At 41.2% G+C, this 19,959-nt stretch overlaps 1 protein-coding gene across 1 annotated transcript; it reads left to right on the forward strand.

Moving 5' to 3' along the window:
* Positions 1 to 3,376: 3,376 nt before the first annotated feature.
* LOC103191324 (cyclin-dependent kinase-like 4) lies at positions 3,377 to 18,040 on the forward strand. Its single transcript, XM_007912322.2, has 12 exons — positions 3,377 to 3,544; positions 3,981 to 4,175; positions 5,234 to 5,412; positions 6,399 to 6,511; positions 6,981 to 7,120; positions 8,623 to 8,711; positions 10,208 to 10,361; positions 10,966 to 11,162; positions 12,351 to 12,420; positions 14,107 to 14,263; positions 15,385 to 15,470; positions 17,814 to 18,040. Exons 1-12 carry the CDS (start codon positions 3,377 to 3,379, stop codon positions 17,871 to 17,873), a joined length of 1,608 nt encoding a protein of 535 aa, XP_007910513.1. The 3' UTR covers positions 17,874 to 18,040.
* The last annotated feature ends 1,919 nt before the right edge of the window (positions 18,041 to 19,959 follow it).

Consider the following 19,959-nt stretch of genomic DNA (forward strand, 5'->3'; position numbering starts at 1 on the left):
AGAGTGCTCTAACCACTAAGCTACGGAGGACTCCACTTGTGCCGCAGACAGATATGGATTGAATGACCATTTTTTTTTCACTCTTGGGTTACACTGTAACCAGCGGCTGTTACGCTGTTATCATCCTGGCTCAGCGGTCGCGCCCTCGCCTCTGAGTCAGAAGGATGTGGGTTCAAGCCCCAGGGCCGGGACGTGGAATCACAGAGCCTAAAGATGACCCATTGTTGGAGGTGTCGTCTTGAGATGAGATGTTAAACTGAGGTCCCATCTACCTGTTCAAAGGACTTTAAAGATCACATGGCACTATTCGCAAACAAATCCCCCCCCCCCCAAATGAATATAACATTTGGTGGCTCCATACATGTCTGTTTGTTTGTTATTGTTAACATCGCTGGACATAAACTATCTGTTTCAGCCATAAAAATACACAATCGATCCACTCTACCGTGTATCATGTGAAGCGCTTTGAGACGTCTCAACAACATGATCAGGCGGCGGGAGCTTCAATAAGGAACATTTGATAGCCCGCTCGGCTATCTTTTAAATCACGCTCATTGAGCCGAATGGTATTGCTCTTGCAACAAACGCTGTGTGTATTGGAAACATTGAAGCAGAAGGAGGCCATTCAGCCCCTTAAGCCTGTTCCACCATTCTACAAGATCATGACGAATCTGTGTGTCAAGTCCAATGACCCGCCCTTGCCCCGTTTCCCTTAATACCCCGACCTAACACATTTCTATCCAGCTCATTCTTGAAAACGTGAAGATAATGTTGACACAATACTCACAAATGGCAAAATAGGCGAGAATGTTAGGGAGTGTCACTGATGGTTGGCGAGAAAGACCCCCCGTCTATCCAGTGAAGAACTTTATTTTCAACAAATGGCATGAGGCGATATTTTAAATGAAATGAAAATAAAATCACAATAACAAGTGACATTTGGCATAACTCGTCCCCGAAGTTGGCAAGGGTTGACCACCCACCAACCCACCCACCAACCAACCAACCCACCAACCAACCCACCAACCAACCAACCAACCAACCAACCAAAGTAATCAACGAGAAATCAAGCCACTACCATCACCAAGAGCGACATTGATACGAGGTTTGGAAGAACGAGACACGTAAAGCTTTCTGTGCCTAAATCCCCTCCCTGTTCTGATGGACATTGGGCACTTGTACCCCACGTGAAACACTCGGCTGTATTCCTTTGTTTGTCGTAACCATGTGAGTTGCTATGGTAACGTGAGAGCTGGTGAGTGTGAGGTTGTTGGACCCTGCGAGAGAGGGGCAAAAACCCCACCATCGAGCCGAGCCGCGCACAGCACGATGGGCATGCGATTAACACGCATCTCTTGAACACACGCATCAAGTGTTACACTGAGCCCAGCCGAACACGCACCTCCCAACCAACTGCCGGCCAACACCAAGGGAGCAGAGCGAGGATTGCTCCCAGCGAGTTTCAACCATCAACCAGATGGAATATATTTCGTCCTGTTTGATGAGAGAGGAACATACAACATGAATCATCGCAGCATGGATGCAACTGAGCATCTCCTTTCTCTAGAGTCTCAGTGATTGGATTCATTCCTACTACGTAGGTGAGGTGGGTCCAAGTCCACAAGGCAAATAGCTCGCCGTAGAAAGCTCGTTAAGCAATTTATCGTATTAAAAGCTTAAGACTGATTGAAACGTGACTATAAAATAAAGATAATTAAGGGTTTCTTTTCGAGTGATCTTATTGCCGCTGCCAAACATTGTGTAACAAGAGTTTCTGTAACCAACATTGTTGCTTAATTAAGTAAACGGCAATGATGTATTATTGCCTGTAACAGAGTAATTTGTGATGATGCTGTTTGGGACTGGATCATGTAGCCATGCTGCCAACCATAAGATCAGAAAAGTCTGGAATAATAATAATAATAATAATAATAATAATAATAATCCTTGCATTTGATATAGCACTTTTCACGTCGGGAGGACGTCCCAAAGCGCTTCACAGAACACACTGTAAAGTGAATTGACTGTATATTTGTGGGCGAACGCGGCAGCCAATTGCGCACAGCAATGTCCCACAAACAGTCGTAGATTGAAAATGACCAATTTAATTATTGTTTTTGGTTTTTTGGAGGGATTATTATTAGGCGTGTGGAGTAAGGAAACTTGCCCAAGGTTTCGCCCTGTGCCTGGAATTGAACTCAGGTCTCTCACTTGCAAAGCGAATGAGAATAGGTTTTTCAGTCATCAAGTCTATTTTGTACACTGATCATGTAACAGTCCATTATATCAGCGACCTTACCCAATCCACTGCTAAAGTAAGCTCTTATAACATTTCGTGCGGTCGAAATCAAGCCAAATGTCATAAATCTTTTAATTCTGCCCCACCCCACATTTTGGGAACATTTCGTTAGATTATCCATCAAATTATCTGTGGGGTTAGTCAGCAGAATATCTGAAAGACAGTGAAGCCTATTTTTTGGAGGATGCACTACATTTCAGCTTTAACCTTTCTGCCTTGTTGATTGTTTTTTCCAAATCAGTTAACAAGTAGAGGAACCCTACATCTGAAACAACTTGAAAGCAAGAAAGTCTGCGGGCATACTTCCCAATTCACACAATTTGTTGCACATTCAATTAAAATGGACATATCATTTTACATTCTTGGAATACTTTTCAGTCCCATTTGGAAAGTATGGGGCAAGTGTGTGGGATAAAAACAGACTTTCAAAACAATTACTCCATATCATTGACAGAGGGCAAAACCTCAGTAGCCTCCAGGAGCCCTAACAGAGGCAGACAGAGGCGGACCAGACTTGCTATCTCTAATAAACCCAGAGGGTGTGCAAGACCTAGGCTTGCAATTCCCTCATGTGAAGGTCTAGCTTCCACTTGCATGCATCTACACTATCTGATTCAACCATGATTTCAGACGGCGAGTTTCACAATCTCACCATCCTCCAACTTTTATCCGATTCTTGGTTGCAGACTCCCACGCAGCGGAAGCAGCCTTACCACCACTTTTTAATTTTAAACACCTCTATTAGGTCCCCTTTTAAATATCTCTAGCGAAAAAAGGCCTAACCTATTCAGTCTATCCTGGTTGCAGTAACCTGCCAGCCCTGGTTTCATCCTTTTAACCCTATACTGTACTCATTCCATCGCTAGTATATCCTTATAATGTGGAGCCCAGAATTGGACACTGTTCTCCAAATATGGTCCAAATTCAACATCACCTCCTCACTGTTATATTCTATCCCTATGGAGAAGCCTAAGACGCAATTTGACCTTTTTTATAGCCTTGATCACTTCAATCAGTTTACACTGGCATATGTGATATGTTCTTCTACAGATTAAAAATTAAGGACCGGTCCTAGAAATGGAGTCATACGAGAACCTGGGACTAGTGGGAGAAGGTACCTATGGGTCAGTAATGAAATGCAGACACAAGGATACAGGACAAGTGGTTGCCATCAAAAGATTTCAGGACCGAGATGATGATAAACTGGTGAAGAAAATTGCCGTGAGAGAAATACGATTTCTTAAGGTAAGACAATCTGCCTGGGAATCAAACCCAGGTCCTCTCGCTTGCTGTGATGGATTCCACATTTGACTAACTCACAGATTTACTGTCATGTTCCATCCATGAAGAATAGTCATTTGAATGAGATAGCAATAGACTAACCCTGCTCAGGGTACTGTGATTAACATGGGTCACTGTACGTCAGGAGAGGATTAAAGGCAGGGAAATAGAGAAATGGGGTTTAAAAAGAATTGAAGCTAAAATGAATAATAATCCTTGCATTTGATATAGCGCTTTTCACGTCGGGAGGACGTCCCAAAGCGCTTCACAGAACACACTGTAAAGTGAATTGACTGTATATTTGTGGGCGAACGTGGCAGCCAATTGCGCACAGCAATGTCCCACAAACAGTCGTAGATTGAAAATGTAATCCATTCCATCCTATTTTATTCTTCGGCAGCAATTTAGGCATGAGAATCTAGTGAATTTGATCGAGGTCTTTAGGCAGAAGAAGCGCTTATTTTTGGTGTTTGAGTTTGTCGACCACACTATACTGGATGATTTAGAAAGGTTTCCAAATGGTCTGGAGAGTAAAAGGCTCAGAAAATGCCTCATTCAGGTGCTGCGAGCTACAGAATATCTTCACAAGAACAATGTGAGTAAAACACAATTGAAGCCACCTCGAGTTCTCTAATATGGAGGATTATCCTATGATTCTGTAGGATATGGGGAAAGAGTGGGGGAGTGGGACTGACTGGGTATCTCTTCCAAAGAGCTGGCATGGGCACGATGGGCCGAATGGCCTCCTTCTGTGCTGTAATATTCTATGATTCTATGATCATAGAGCAAGGGGCAGCAGCACGAAAGATTAGCAATGCTACTCCATTATCGGTACAAATTAATAACCGATCTTTCTTCCCCACATAGAATATGAAACAGCCTATTTACATAATCATTTGTCAATCTAGTTATATTTGGGAGATACGACTTGGTACTATTATATTTCGCATACAAAGTTGTTATACTGTACAGTAAACCCTGTGAAGTGTTTTGAGACATTTTGACAATGTGATTCGACTCTAAATCAAATGGAAAGCGTATGATTATTTTTACTTCTTGATCGGCCAGCCGGGTGTCTGACACTTGCGGAAACATCCCGCATACACATGGAAATCCCAGAGATAGATGGTTGGCATGGAATGCGCTCTCTCTCCCCGGAGGGACATATCCTGCTTACCTAATTCCGGAAAGTATTAGGCGCAGGTTAGCGAGAGCCAAGGCTTGGGGGCTCCAGAGCCTGCGTTATTTGAGATTCACAGTGTGTAACATTTCCTTAAACAGACATGGACATAATTTGATATTATCTCAGCATTTCCTACATTATAATTTAATTTTATTATGCTTTAATATTATTAATTAGTGAAGGAAGTCATTTTTTTGATGATGCAGAATGACTATAATAGAGTAACTTTTTCTGAAGGCAGTACAGTATACCAAAGTGCTTCTGTTAAATTTACTTCCAATTTGTCCATGATGCATATAACTAATTTAATTTAGATCATATTTCTGCCAAAGCACAGACGACATGAATTTTGCACAAGGCGATTTGAAACTGTATTGCATTAAATTCGATTGTCACGCATTAAAGATATATGAATTAATTTCATCTTGTACTAAGGTATTTTTTTAAATCTTGCTCCTGTTCGACTGCAGATCATTCACCGGGATATCAAACCTGAGAATGTGCTGATCTCGGGATCGGGTGTTATCAAGCTGTGCGATTTTGGCTTTGCTCGTACATTGGCTGCACCAGGAGAGATCTACACGGAGTATGTGGCTACTCGTTGGTACAGAGCTCCCGAGTTAGTAGTTGGAGATACCAATTATGGAAAGTAGGTACATGTTAGAAAGTTTCCTGGTCTGTTTCCATCCCAGTGGTTTAATGGGTAAATAATATTAATAACCCTCGCATTTGATACAGCGCCTTTTCATGTCGTTGAGACTTCTCTAAGCACTTCACAGGATATACTGTAAAGCGTAGTGACTGCAAATCCACCATCTAAGGAGAAACATTTGTCTGGTTCTAATTAAATCCTATTTTCGGAGCATTTTCAACGTCTTCTTTCTGTTAAAATAACTTACAAACAGCTTCATAGTTAAGAACTGTACTTGTGAATTTGCCAGATTGTGGCTTTCCTGAAATGCCACACAAATAAAGTAATTCTAGACCCAAGCACATGAAAAACTTCAAATCCGTACACGAAATACACCCAACAGTGTTTTCTACACCGCATATGAGCAATAGGGAGGCAGTGGGTGTGAGTGGGTCACTCCTTCCCCACCCTCTCTGCTCAATGTTTAGCATTGTCTCTATAAAGCCCTCTGACACGTTACTCTACCCGAAAAACTCTTTATAAATCCAAGTTGTTCTTCAGGTAGGAAAGAACAAGAGAGCGCAGTGTAAGCATTGAAGAAAACAGACGGAGAGCAAGATTCACAGTCACACACTTCCAAGAGAGGGCGACAGAGTGATCATGTAAAAATTGAGTGACAGTCACACACAGAACAAAACCACAGGGAGATAGGATAGGGAAAGAGAGATAGGCAGTACAGCAAGTTGAAGCATAAATAACTATAAAGACGTATGAAGACAAACAGAGAATAGAGACTCGTTTAGTCACCAAAGCTACTAAAAATGTAGATTTTATACTCTTGTAGGTGCTTTAATAGAATAGTGAATGCCATATTAATTAACTTTGGTCTATATGCTTAAGTAACATTGGCACAATGATATATATATATATATTATATCTTATGCTCAAGGAGTTTTCAGACTGCATAAATATACCTTTTGTTTGCTTTACACACTCCTAAAAAGACCTGTAGACATTTGGGCATTTGGCTGCATGAGTATTGAGATGGCAACTGGGAGCCCTTATCTGCCTGGAAACTCTGACTTAGACCAGATCCACAAAATAGTGTTGCAAGTCGGTGAGTAAGAGTGAAATTGCCAGTTTATTTAGAAACTCTTAACGATGGTAATTTATCCCGGGAGAATGTACCAAAAGACAGAGTCAGTAAGAGTTTTAAAAATTCAGCAAAGCCCTGAAGTCCTGCAGAGTCTTCTGGCTCAGGAACTGGGCAATAATAATAATAATAACAATAATAATCCTTGCATTTGATATAGCGCCTTATCACGTCTTCAAGACGTCTCAAAGCGCTTCACAGAATATACTATAAAGTGAATTGACTGTATATTTTGTGGGCGAAACACAGCAGTCAATTGCTCACAGCAGCGTCCCCACAAACAGTCGTGGATTGAGTGACCGCATTATTTTTAATATTATTTTTTATATAGATCCTTTAAGTAAGGACTCTTATAGCACCAGATTTGTTGCAGTGAACCCCAAATTTCTGAACTTTTGAAAAATGCTATGATGAATTGTTTCTGCTACTTTAGGAAATTTGACAGCACATCTTAAGAGTCTTTTTAGCAGGAATCCTACATTTGCTGGAGTATGTTTACCAGATATCCAACGATGTGAAACACCAGGAAGGAAACTGTTAAAATGTAACCCACTATTGACACCTCTGGTGAAGGTAAGCACTGGGAGAAACAAGAATTATTTATTTCTTCTTAATGTTGACAAGACAGAGGCTCTCCTGCTGGACTTCCGTCAGCACCTGTTCGCTCACCTCGGTTCCTTCTCTGTCCTCCGTAAGCTGTAGACTATCCAGACTCTGCCGCTTGTGTCCTCTCCTGCACTAGATTCCCCCATCCTAGTCCCCATCCCCCAGCGGATCGAATTTAAAATCAACATCATGATAATTAAGGGGGTAATAATCCCTTCCAAAAAAAAGAAAAACAATTATGATTTGGTCACTCAAACACACCTTTGGTCCATCTTTCCCCTCTCCAAACCCTCAGCTCCCAGCTCAGGTGCCCGAGTGCCTTGGAATGTCCTCCTGACATGAGACAGTGCTGTATAAGTGTAAACGTATTGTTGTCCGGGTTGCTAAAGGGAATTTTTCCAGCGAAATGAATGAGGTGGAATTGCCACGTAATTGTTACGCTTACTAACGGATGAGATCTCAACCATCACTTGATTTGTGCTTTAGGACTGACAGTTCAGGGCAATGTACAGCAAACATTGCGTGTGCACTTCTGCCTTGGCTGCTTTGATGGTCCTGTGGGTAAAACACAGCACATGTGAGCGTGTCGGGGGTGAGTATCGGCAAGATACTCACCTTTGGGGAGGGGGGGTTGGGGGGGCACCATAGTTGAGCCCCATTCAACCCCCATTTGGCATCAACACACGTTTCAGAAGGGGTTACCGAGCAGTGATACCATCTCTTTCTTAAGACAATTTTAGCACCTCTGCTGTTGGCCCAAACTAAGACAACCAGACGTACTCAACGCCATGATTCAACCAATACAAAAGAATTACAAAGTTACATTTGTGTGATGTCCCAAAGGGGTTTGACTTTCCAGACATAATAATAATAACAACATTATAATAATCCTTGCATTTGATATAGCGCTTTTCACGTCTTCTCGACCTCTCAAAGCGCTTCACAGAATATGCTGTAAAGTGAATTGACTGTATATTTGTGGGCGAAACGCGGCGGCCAATTGCGCACAGCAGCGTCCCCACAAACAGCCGTGATTGAAAATGACCAATTTATTATTGATTTTTGTTTTTTTGGAGGGATTATTATCCGGCGTGTGGAGGCAGAAAATTTGCCCAAGGTCTCGCCGTGCCTGGAATTGAACCCATTGCAAAGCGAGCGCTCTAACCACTGAGTTACAGGACTCCAAAGACTGTAGTCTAGTGCTGCATCACAGTGGTGACTCCTTTGCCCTCTAGGTTATCGGAAGAGCTCGAGTGATTTTCTTCTTTAAAGTGAAGTGGCTCCCAAGAGATTCTTCCAAATGGATCTTCTTCATACTTCTGTGCAGTCGGCTTCGGCTGCTGATGGGAAGAGAGAGGTCCCACCTTCTGTGCGATTTGGTTGTTGAATTTAGAGCTCAGGACCAATCAATATTCCAGAGACATTTTGCATTCTGAAACATTGATTAGACTCTTGTAATGTTTTCACAGAAATGTTTACAGATTGACCCCGACAAGAGAATGTCCTGTCCGGAGCTGCTGAAACATGAATATTTCACGGGTGATGGATTTGCAGAGAAGTGAGAGCATCTTAATACACGCGGAAAGCTATTAAGTCACTGCTTAGTTTGTACCTCCGACGGAGAATATCAGATGAAATAGATTTTTTTTAGGAATGAATGGATGATCAGAAGTTTCTGAGATTTACCAATTGAATTAATTAATAAATATAATAATAATAATAATAATCCTTGCAATTGATATGGCACATTTTCACATCTTCGAGACGTCTCACAGAATATACTGTAAAGCGAATTGACTGTATATTTTGTGGGCGAACTGCATTATAGTATGTTACGTGGAGGATGTTTCACAGACTGTGGTGCCTCTATAGTTCCCCGCTTACATAGAAATAAAGGATGCTTTAGAAATATTAGAGAACGAATGTTGTCGAACAAGCCTCTTTTTAACCTCATCCTTCAGATCATATAATAATAATAATAATAATCCACCTATTCGCTTTGTCTCCAGATACCAATCTTTTGAATATATTTCCACATTTCCTTTAACTGTCTTCCCTGGTAGCATTTTGCATTTTTAAGTAATATCCTAACTTAATAATAGTTGTTTTCCCCCTCAGCTTGCCTGTCCCGGAGGCTTGGGACGTCCTCCCGACGTGAAAGGCGCTCTAAAATCTAATTTGGCACCCCTTCGTCTCTGAAACCAGATTTTCCCTTTTTCTACTCCTGTCGTACAATTTATATTCTTCCTGAACGTGTGTCGCTCCTTTTCATCGGCTCGCGGCAAACCTTTGCTTGGACAACCAATCACCAGTGAAGTAGCTGATGCTTTGCACCAATTTTTGTATTGAAATGATGTTTTTCTGGACCCCTCGTCCGAGTCAGTGGGTGGCGCTGTACGTTGCAGTTCTCCACACCACCTCTCCTTGTGGTTTCAAATAGGTATCAACGGCTGTTTTCAATAGCTTTTGAAAAAGCTGTCCTTCAAGTCCCGTCTAAAGACTTCCCTCTTCGACCGTGCCTTCAGCCGCGCTCCCACGCCCATCCCCACCCCTGACCCACCGCCCCTCCTGACCCCCAACTCCCCCGGGACGTCTTTCCGACGAGAATGGGGCTGTGCAAGTGTCATTTGTCGTTGTTGTTGCTCCCCCCCCCCACCCACCCCTCACTTTGCCTGCGTTTGACCCTCACCTTCAATTTAGCTGTAACACCGGCCAAATTGAAGAGCGCTATCGGCTACAATACGGATCGAGAACACGGCCATTAAAATGGTATCGGTGCGGATTAAAAACATTAAAAATAAAAGGTGTTGTACTCGTTGAGGTTTTTTGTGGGCAGAAAAAATTATTTATTTTATTATTTGTTTATTTTCCAGCAAACAATACATGTTTTCTTTCTTTCGTTTTTTTTAAACGTTGCTTATAAAGTAAAAGAAAGTAACATGTATTTGGGGGGAAAAAAAACATGTCAAAGTCATCAAAACATATATGAATGAGGACTGAGGTTTGTTGGTACCGTACTTACCTTACCATGAAATATCTTCCTTCTATTCACAGATTTATCCCGGAGATTCAAGCCCAAGTTCTTAAAGACTTGAAAGATAATCCACTCTTAGTCAGAAAACGTAAAACCATCAGCAAAGAAATCACAGAATATGAAAAAGAACTGTATCAGTTGAACAGAAAACAAAGTGGCAAAAAATATGTAAAGGTTAGACTTTTTGTCCTTTGGTGTGAGATTGTATTTGTAGGATTCTTGTTTTGGTAATAATAATAATAATAATAATAATCCTTGCAATTGATGTAGCACCTTATAACGTCTTCAAGACGCCTCAAAGTGCTTCACGGAATATACGGTAAAGTGTAGATGTTGTGATAATGCACAATCCTGTTTCACAATCCTCGGGGGAAGTAGATTCTAAAATTTGCACGTTCTGTCTAAAACTCAACAATACATTTGACGCTTTTTATCGAAACATTTGGAACATAAAAGATTGATATTCATTACTGTTGCGTCTACAATGCCACACTAAAGGGTTAATCAGTTAGCATCGGATAATTAAATGATAATAATAATAATAATAATGGTAATAAAGGTAACCTTTGTAGCAGGATCTGCTCTTAAGCTCGCTGTGACACAACCGATAGGCTATATCGATGCAAGTTGTTATTGCTTTTGTATTGACAACAACAACATTACATTCGTATGCAAATTACATCAGGTCTGATCTGTAATAATTATTCGAATTGATAGCCGATGGTTCAGCCAGCCTTACAACATCTACCACGTAGAGTATGTTTTCTTTTCACGGCAGGAAACGGCAAGGGACAGACTACTTAAAAGCAGAAAAATCAAGCCAGTTGGCTCAAAAATAGAGATAACAAAAGGAGAGCAAGTGGATCACCCAACAGTGTCGAAATTTACTCCAAAAGCCCGGGAAGCAATGCAGGGAAACGCCAATAAAAATCTTATTCCTGATACCAACGATACCTCGTTGACGCCAAACACCAGGTAATTACTCGGGAGTGAGCAGAAAAGAAAATGTACTCATAATGCTTTCAGTTTGACTCAGAGCTACAGAGAGCATTACAGCATGGAACAGGAATGCTAAGTTGCATCATGTAGAGCCCTTCACGTGTCTTGGGTTCGTGTCTTGGGGCAGTGGCCAGGGTTGGGTGCTGAACGAAAGAAAATCAGCAGAAATTCTGACTCTGAGAGATTCTGGCTTTTAAGGCACTTGCTATGACATCATCTACAAGAACACCAACAACAACTTGCATTTATATAATAATAATAGTAATAATCCTTGCATTTGATATAGCACTTTTCGCGTCTTCGAGACGTCTCAAAGCGCTTCACAGAATATACTGTAAAGTGAATTGACTGTATATTTTGTGGATGTAACGCGACAGCCGATTGTGCACAGCGGCGTCCCCACAAACAGTCGTGGATTGAAGGGATCAAATTATTCTTTTTTTTTGTTGAGGGATTATTATTAGGCGTGTGGAGTAAGGAAACTTACCCAAGGTTTGGCCCTGCCCGGAATCGAACCCAGGTCTCTCCCTTGCAAAGCGAGTGCTCTAACTACTGAGCTACAGGACTCTACGTACAATGTTCTTCACGCGAGGTAGCGTCCTGGAGGGCTTGCCTACATGTGTAACACTCGTTGAAACATCCCACACACCTCACCACGACAATTTTCTAGCATAGCTTTCTCAGATACAATTCAGACTTGGATCAGACGGATTCATTCCAGGCCTCGTGTTCATAGAGAAATAACATGAACTCTTTTTTATGCACTTTGATATAACACTCACTTTATTCAGCTTCTTTCATTGATAAAGGAAACCATGTCAAATTCAACACTCTAATTCTTTGATGCGATTCCCACTCATATGCATGTGGCCCTTTTTTTTTAGCAGAAAAACCAAGCATTTAAGTACTTGTACTATAAAAAATATATACTCAATCCATTTTACAGTATATTCTATGAAGCACTTTGAGACATCTCGAAGACATGATAAGGCGCTATATCAAATGCAAGAATTATTATTATTATTATTATTACACTTCTCAGTGTAATCTATTGTAGTATCCGATCCCTTGGCATTTGGTAAATAGGTTACTATCACCATATTCCTGTCTGTGGGTACGTATGTCGTTCATTTTCTGATTAAATAAAATTCTGATATGTTTTAGGACACAAGAAAAAGGGAAGAAAAATCTGAGCCCTTGTTGTAGCCAACCGCCAGAAACACCTCTCAGCACAGTAAGTAATTGGACCAGGTGTTGAACAGCTTTTGTTGACTTGTTAACACGTCAGTTTTGTTTCAACAGAAGCAAATCGAGTTATATACAATTACGAAATTGATGGCCCATTGGAATTGGAACTCTGTGCATTGTTTGCTCCTTCTTCCCTGCACGCATATAACTAGCGTAATAATTGTGAATATTTTCTCTGCACGAGCTAGGTATTAATTTTCTGCTCTTCTTTGGGTCACACCATTCCATTCCCTTGAGGAGTGGGTGAAGGAGATGATATGTTCCCACGTCCCTGCCAATAATGCTGCCCTTAATTCAGCTGTTGAAAGCATGAAAGATTTTGAAATCAGAGCTGCACTAACCCTCGCTATGGAGCATCTGATTGCCATCCTTTCCCTCGCACGGACAGATCAGGAATTGAAATTTTGGTCTTTTGAAAGCCAGCATTTTTTCTGATAGCTGGAACGACACCCTATCAAACTAAAGCAGATTTAATGGATGTTGGTTAAAAAGTAAAAAGCGCTCTCTGAAGTGTTGACAATATAATTGCACACTGTCAACCATTCTACACTTTACAGGAAGGTTATTTCTCTCTGTTGAGTTTTACGTGCTGCCATTGAACCATGATTTTTAAAAAAAAGTCTTCTAATGTATCACAAGGTGCCAGTCAGCTTCGTCAACACTACTCTGTAAATGCTAAATACGTGTAAATCCTATTAACATAGTCCAAGAGTTGAGGCAATTGAGAGGGAACTGATAGAAAGGCTGAAGGTTATGAAACCATTCAATAAGGTGGATGCTGGTTGCTTGTTCTCACTTTTTGGTGAGTTTAAGACTTGTAAGGCATAAATATAAATTAGCTGGTAATTCTTGTCAATGAGCGGGCTATAGGGAAAAGGCAGGTGAATGAGACTGAAAGGATTGCTTTTAAAGGAGCCAGGACAGACACAATGGACCAAGTGACCTTCTGTGCTATAAATTTCTACGGTTCCGATAGCAGATCTAATAGAGAGTTTACGAAGAACTTCTTCACACAGAGGGAAGTGAGAATGTGGAACGCACTGCCCAAAAGCTGTGGTCGAAGCAAAAAGCATCACTGCTTTTTTCAATTAAGTAAACTTAATGCACACCCGAGGGAGAGGGGGCTATCAGTGAGGGAGGGGAGGGAAATTCAGCGAGAATGTAATCCTGAGATTATTTCAGTGCCTCCCACTAGTTGGTTTCAGCGTTACGTTTGTGAAGTTCTACGGCAGGTATTCTCTCCTGTCTTTATGGAGCTATGGGCGATCAAGGCAGGAAGATTCAAAAGGGGAAATTTGAGTAAATCAATCAATCGAACTAAAGGAGAGTAGAAATAAGGAGGAATTCGAACTTTAAAAGGCAAAAATCGCAGGATATATTAAAATATCGTCACAATGTTATATTGTCTCAGGGTTATACTTTATCGCCGTTGTGTTTATGTAATATCAAGGTCTCATGTGCCATACGCATTCGATCCTATCTTCACTGTTTGGACATCGTTCTGAGTTTCGCTTCTAGTCTTTCGCCATGCAAAATATACAGTCAATCCATTTTACAGTATAGTCTGTGAAGCGCTTTGAGACGTCTCGACGACGTGATAAGGCGCTGTATCAAAAGCAAGGATCATTGTAGCAGATGTTGAAGAAATGTTGTTTCTTTCCTTCTGGTTCAGAGTGAGATTGCTGGACTCAGTGAACCATCCTCACAGCCGGAGCAAGGCTTGAATGCAAACAAAAAGAAGCAAAAGATTAACAAGCAAGGAAAGTTGGATCTTCATTTTCCAGAGTTAGCAACAATCGGTCAACAGCTGGAATTCAAAGGCTCGGAAGGTGAAAAGGGATTGTCGCATTTCCCCAAAACATATAGGATAATATAATGCTGAGAATGAGGCGGTGTATTTTTTAGTTAGCTTTTCCTTAAAGTTACTTTCCGTTCTTACAAGGTGATATCCTTACTGAAGCTGTGGAACTCTCTCCCTCCAACCCTTCGCCTTGCCCCCACCCCCTCTCTCCGCATTTTCAGTTCAAGCTTGAAGACTTTCCTCTTCGACCGTGCCTTAAGGTCACCTTCCCTCTTCTCCTGGCTCGGCATTGGATTCCGCCACTATTAAGCTCTGCGAGACGTGTGAACGGCTCTATATGAATGCAAGTTGTTGCTGTTGTTATTATGGTACTACAGTAAAAAGCTGTAAGAGCGCAGCAGCTCCGTCAGAGTCAGCTCCGTCATACTTCTTTTGTGCGTCCTGGAAAACGAGACCATATGTGGCTTCTTTGAGATTTGTAATTCCGTAATAACCGATATAATTGTAAGGCAGATTCCACCTCACCCCCTGGTGATTCCACCTCCCCCTTGCACCTGAGCTTACTGCTTGGCAATGGCAATGGAATGTGGGAATCAAGTCAACCCTCTCTCTGTGCCAGTCTCGATCGTCTAGTTCCTGACCCACAGTACCGTGTCCACAGTACCCCAAGGCGCTGCCGATGACAGACTGCCAGTTCCATCTCAGTTACTATTCACCCTGCAAGCCAGATCCCAAATGGGGGTAGGGTGGTCCTTGCTGCACAAGCAGTGGAAAGCTTGCCAGACAGTGCTTTCAATGGCAAGCTATGTGGTTTTAGCTCGTTTTCAGCCACTTATGCTCCAAAACTTTGCAAGTCTGTGCCTCAATCCCCTCTACCTTGCCCCCTCCTTGCCGTTTTCAGATCACATGCGAAGACCTTTCTGTTTGACCATATCTCTGGTCACCTCCCCTCTCTCCCCAACTCTGCATCAAGCTCCGTCACTATGGAGTGCTCCGAGATCCTTACCATGCAAGGATTATTATTATTATTATTAAGTCTTCTGCTGCTGCCTGGCAATGTGTGTGCAATGTGCTGTATCTGTTAGGTGTGAGAATGTGTAAGAATGGATGGACAAACTTTACTGTTCACAAACCGCTGGTCTTTTCTAGGAAAATCCAAGATGTTGAAGAAGGAATTGAGAATCCCCTCGTTGGTGACTGCTGACCAGGATCAAGCTAAGCATTGTTCACGCCAGGTAAACTTATCCATACAAAGAACCGTAAATATTTCTTCTATTTTCGTCAATGAATGAACTCCATTATTTAGCTAATTCCTGGGCGTCCTGATATAACACATCAAACCAATCTGTTACCAGCTCTCTTAGATGTGCTGTCTTGCACACCTGAGGCACTACTCTATACATTCTGACTGGTTAGACTCCAGCAGTACCCTAATGCACACTCTGGAGTCCCCAAGCCTTGGCTCTTGCCAACCTGCACCTAATATTTTCCGGAATTAGGTAAGCAGGATATGTCCCTCCAGGGAGAGAGAGTGCATTCCATTCCAACCATCTATCTCTGGGATTTCCATGTATAGGTGCAATACATGGAAATCTCAGCTTGGTTTGGGTACATGGTGATCCGTTTTCGCATGTGTCAGACACCCAGCTGATCAAAAAAATAAAATAATAAATGCATCCTTACTGGAAAACTGAGGACTCAGATCCATGTGTCAGCCTGGCTCAGTTGGAATGGAAAGGCATGCTGATATTTCCTATCCAGTCTCACTTGTGAAGAATGAGCACTTGGATGAGTTGCTGGAAGGTCCCTGTTGTGTGCAGGAAATCTCCTGACGGCCGTAATTGCCTTCAACGAGGAACGGGTAGAAAACTGATCAGAATTGGTATCGAAAGGAAGGAACAAAATGAAACCGAGCTACATTTCAGTGAATACGAAAGCAGAATGAATATCACCAAAGCCATTGATTTAAAAGTAATTTAATCAATGATGAATATGTGTTTGAGAACCCAAGTATGATGTCTTTGACCATATTGCTAGTTGCCTGGCTCAGCCAGTAGATGGCCATGCCACTTGCTGTTTGAGAATCCACCTCGAATGCTCTTTTTCAAGAAGCACTTAGTAGAAAAATCAATATATTTTCCCCCTCAGTAGTCATTACATAACAAATATTTTTTTTCTGGGAGAGCTTTATAAACATAGGCTTTGGAGAGTTGCCTGGAGCTAAAGCATCAATATCAATGGTGGGGCAGCGCCAGTTGCAAGCTCTTAACTCTTTGATGATTAGAATAGCAAGTATGACCTGAGATTGCATGATAGAGGTGGGAGGAGGAGAGGAGAGATCAAATAGATGCTTGATGGAAGAACAGGATTGAGGGGAAGACGGTTGCCCCTTTGGGAAATAATGTGAAAACAGGTGGAATGAAATAGCAAAGGGAACAGCAACTTAAGGGAAAAGGTTTGTCCCAGCTCAACTGGATTTAAAGAACATTTGAATACAGTATATAGTTAAATGTCTCTTTACCATTTTACCTGCTGCGTGCATCGCGTAGATGTAATAGATGTGGAGTCCTGTAGCTCAGTGGTTAGAGCACTCGACTTGCAAGCGAGAGACCTGAGTTCAATTCCAGGCAGAGGGCGAAACCTTGGGCAAGTTTCCTTACTCCACACAGAGCCTAATAATAATCCCTCCAAAACAAAAAACAATAATAAATTGGTCATTTTCAATCTACGACTGTTTGTGGGACATTGCTGTGCGCAATTGGCTGCCGCGGTTGCCCACAAATGTACAGTCAATTCACTTTACAGTGTGTTCTGTGAAGCGCTTTGGGACGTCCTCCCGACGTGAAAAGCGCTATATCAAATGCAAGGATTATTAATATGCGTCTTCTTGAATACTAGTATCATTGCATCACAGACCTATGTTATAAATGTTGGTAAACTGACTGAAATCACCTCTTCCTCTTCTCCTGTGCGACGCTGATTTCGGAGTGAAGTCAAATACTTTTAGCCACTTCTGAGAATGGATCTTACTTTGACAATTTCCCAACCAAACAGGAATTCCTCTTCCGCTGGGTTCACTGTAAGAGTCCCTCCCATTTGGATTCTGCCCGCCCACAGCATTGATCAAAGTCACAAAGTACATTATTCTTTTTATTCAGCCATTTTGTCCCAACTCTCGGAAACTCTCTTCTGAAATCCATTTGTCTCACCCCCTTCTCTTGCTTTCAGAGCTGCCTAACGACCTATCCTTTCGACGCCACCTTCAGCCACGCCTCACCTCCTCCCCAGCCCAACCACCCATCTCCCTCCCAGCTCAGGATCCCCTTCACATTGTACAATGCTTTGAGATGTTATCCTTATATGAAAGGCATATACAAGTGAAATTATTCTTAATTCCTGACCTTGAACAGGAGGAGGATGGGCTTCATCAAGTAGTATCAAGTCATTGTGGCAAGACATTTAACTGGGAAATATTATGTTCTGTCGGATCTTAAGACAGATCAGATCAATTCAAAATAAAGGCAAGGTAAAGATGTACAAAATTTGTTTTTAATGTCATTTATTGTTTTGATTTTTAGGCCACAGGAGATTCACATAAGACCAAATGTTCCACAGGTAGAATGCACTGCCCAGGATAAAAGAATCCAACACAATAAAGTTCACTGTTTCTGATAGAAGTATGTGTTTGACACATTTCTTTTTTGTTCATTAGTTTAAAAGTGTTTTATTTTCAGCACGGGGAGGAGACATTTGGTTCAGGATTCTTTTATCTTATGAGTTACTGTAAATTGAAGATCACAATTCTAGGTGAATGCATTCATAGTTTTTCGCTCTGCTGCTACCTTCCCCTTTAGATTATTTTGAAATAAAATACAGTAAATCTCATAAGGAATTATTGGGTGCAAGATCGTATTCTTGTTACGTTGCTTTTATACGTCACAACATGTGACTTCTATAAGAACTGAAAAAAAAACCACAGGCTGAATTTAAAATCAAAGTTTCAGGATGGAAAATGTCACCAAGTCTTAACTTGTGAGATCATTTTGTTGTAGTTGGTGGAAAATTGGAGAGAACAGTTTAATACGTTCATTTAGAAGCTGTTTCTGTTTACTACCTATGGAAAATTGGCTTTAGGTTAAAGGCTGAATTGAAGAATTTTTCACAATTCCGTATAATCCTTAAAATTAAAATTTAATACCAAATAGTCTCACGAATACTAGGTCGGAAACCTGAACAATTTTGTTTTATTTTAATTATTAACTTTAACTGTTTCAATACATAATTGTCAGCGTTTCAGAACTAATATTTATGATAGTCTTATGAATGAATGTTCGTGATAAAGTTTAGGCCCGAGGTGAGGTCAGAAAAAAAGCAAGAATCTGCAGTGTAAACTGTTTTCCCAGTATTGTGATATAAATCTTATTGTTACAGCAAATTATATATTCTTAAATGCCATCGATTCCTCCCCTGCAAGGAACACCAGTAAAGTTAATACTTTTGGTCATGTTACTGTTGAGGATTTATATTTAACCTACATAATAACCTTTCTTTAAAGTTTTTTAAAAAAAATTGTGTTAATTGATCTGATTTTAAAATGTTGGTGTGTGGGAGCCCTGATAGCGTAGTACTAGTGGGGAGAAAATTAGAAAGATATTTTTACCCACTAAATTATATTTTACAAAAAGCGAGATTTTACCCTCAGGACCCTGCAGGGGGAAATGGTGATTGACTCCTTGCTTTCTCCTTTTAAACTTTGTGTATGTATGTGTACATGAATGTATTGTAATTCTATGCGTGCGTGGGCAATAAAGCTGATAATGTTAATGGCTTTAGATCGCAATTTCCCATTTTGTTTCATTTGAAAATGGCCATCTTTTACCAGAAAACAACAATGACAATTTACATTTATAGAGCACAATTCACACAGGATGGCGTGCATTACCATCAGACAGTGGTTTACAACATTATGTTGGAGCAACCTGAGGACTGATCAGCTGTCAAGAAAAAAACGCAAAACCTTTTTAGAAAAATCCCTCCTGCTTTTTATTCCCATGTGGGCACCAGAGAGCTCCTAATCTGCTGATGACTTGCCTGATTTTCCTGGACCCGAGCTTCAGCCTGAAAATTCAGGCAATGCGATAGGGAATTATTCTCTAGTTCAGCAATTGTCTCAAAAAAATTCAGCAACAGCTCATCAAACCCTAACTGCCACAAGAGAGATGTTCCTAATACTTTGCCTAATGACGATGGAATAATCCCTGGAGTATTTGACTTATTCTCCGGCATTATGGAATATTCCATAAAAAATAAAGGAAATCATTTATGGTCTTGGGCAACTACTGCATTATTGCTAATATGGATTGTGGTTGAATGAAATGTTGGCTTCGTCCTTACCAATGGACATCACTTTCTTTTGCAATTAACTGATTTTCCAGGTTGGCCAATTGTTAGTTTCCAAACACAAATAAATCAACATTTATAATCTAAATACAGGTACCAGCTACAAGGATAGCTATTTGTTAGGACAGGGTATTAAGGGATATGCGGCAAGGGTGGATAATTGGATTTGAGGTACAGATCAGCCATGATCTTATAGAAGGGCTGAACGGGCTCGAAGGGCTGAATGGCCTACTCCTGTTTTCTATGTTTCTAAGGACACATGAGAGGGAAGCTTCAAGACTCTTTGATCCATTTGATCTCAACCTCTCACCAATCTGAACAGGC

This window comes from Callorhinchus milii, unplaced genomic scaffold, assembly GCF_018977255.1.
Source record: "Callorhinchus milii isolate IMCB2004 unplaced genomic scaffold, IMCB_Cmil_1.0 Scaffold13, whole genome shotgun sequence".
NCBI lineage: Eukaryota > Metazoa > Chordata > Chondrichthyes > Chimaeriformes > Callorhinchidae > Callorhinchus > Callorhinchus milii.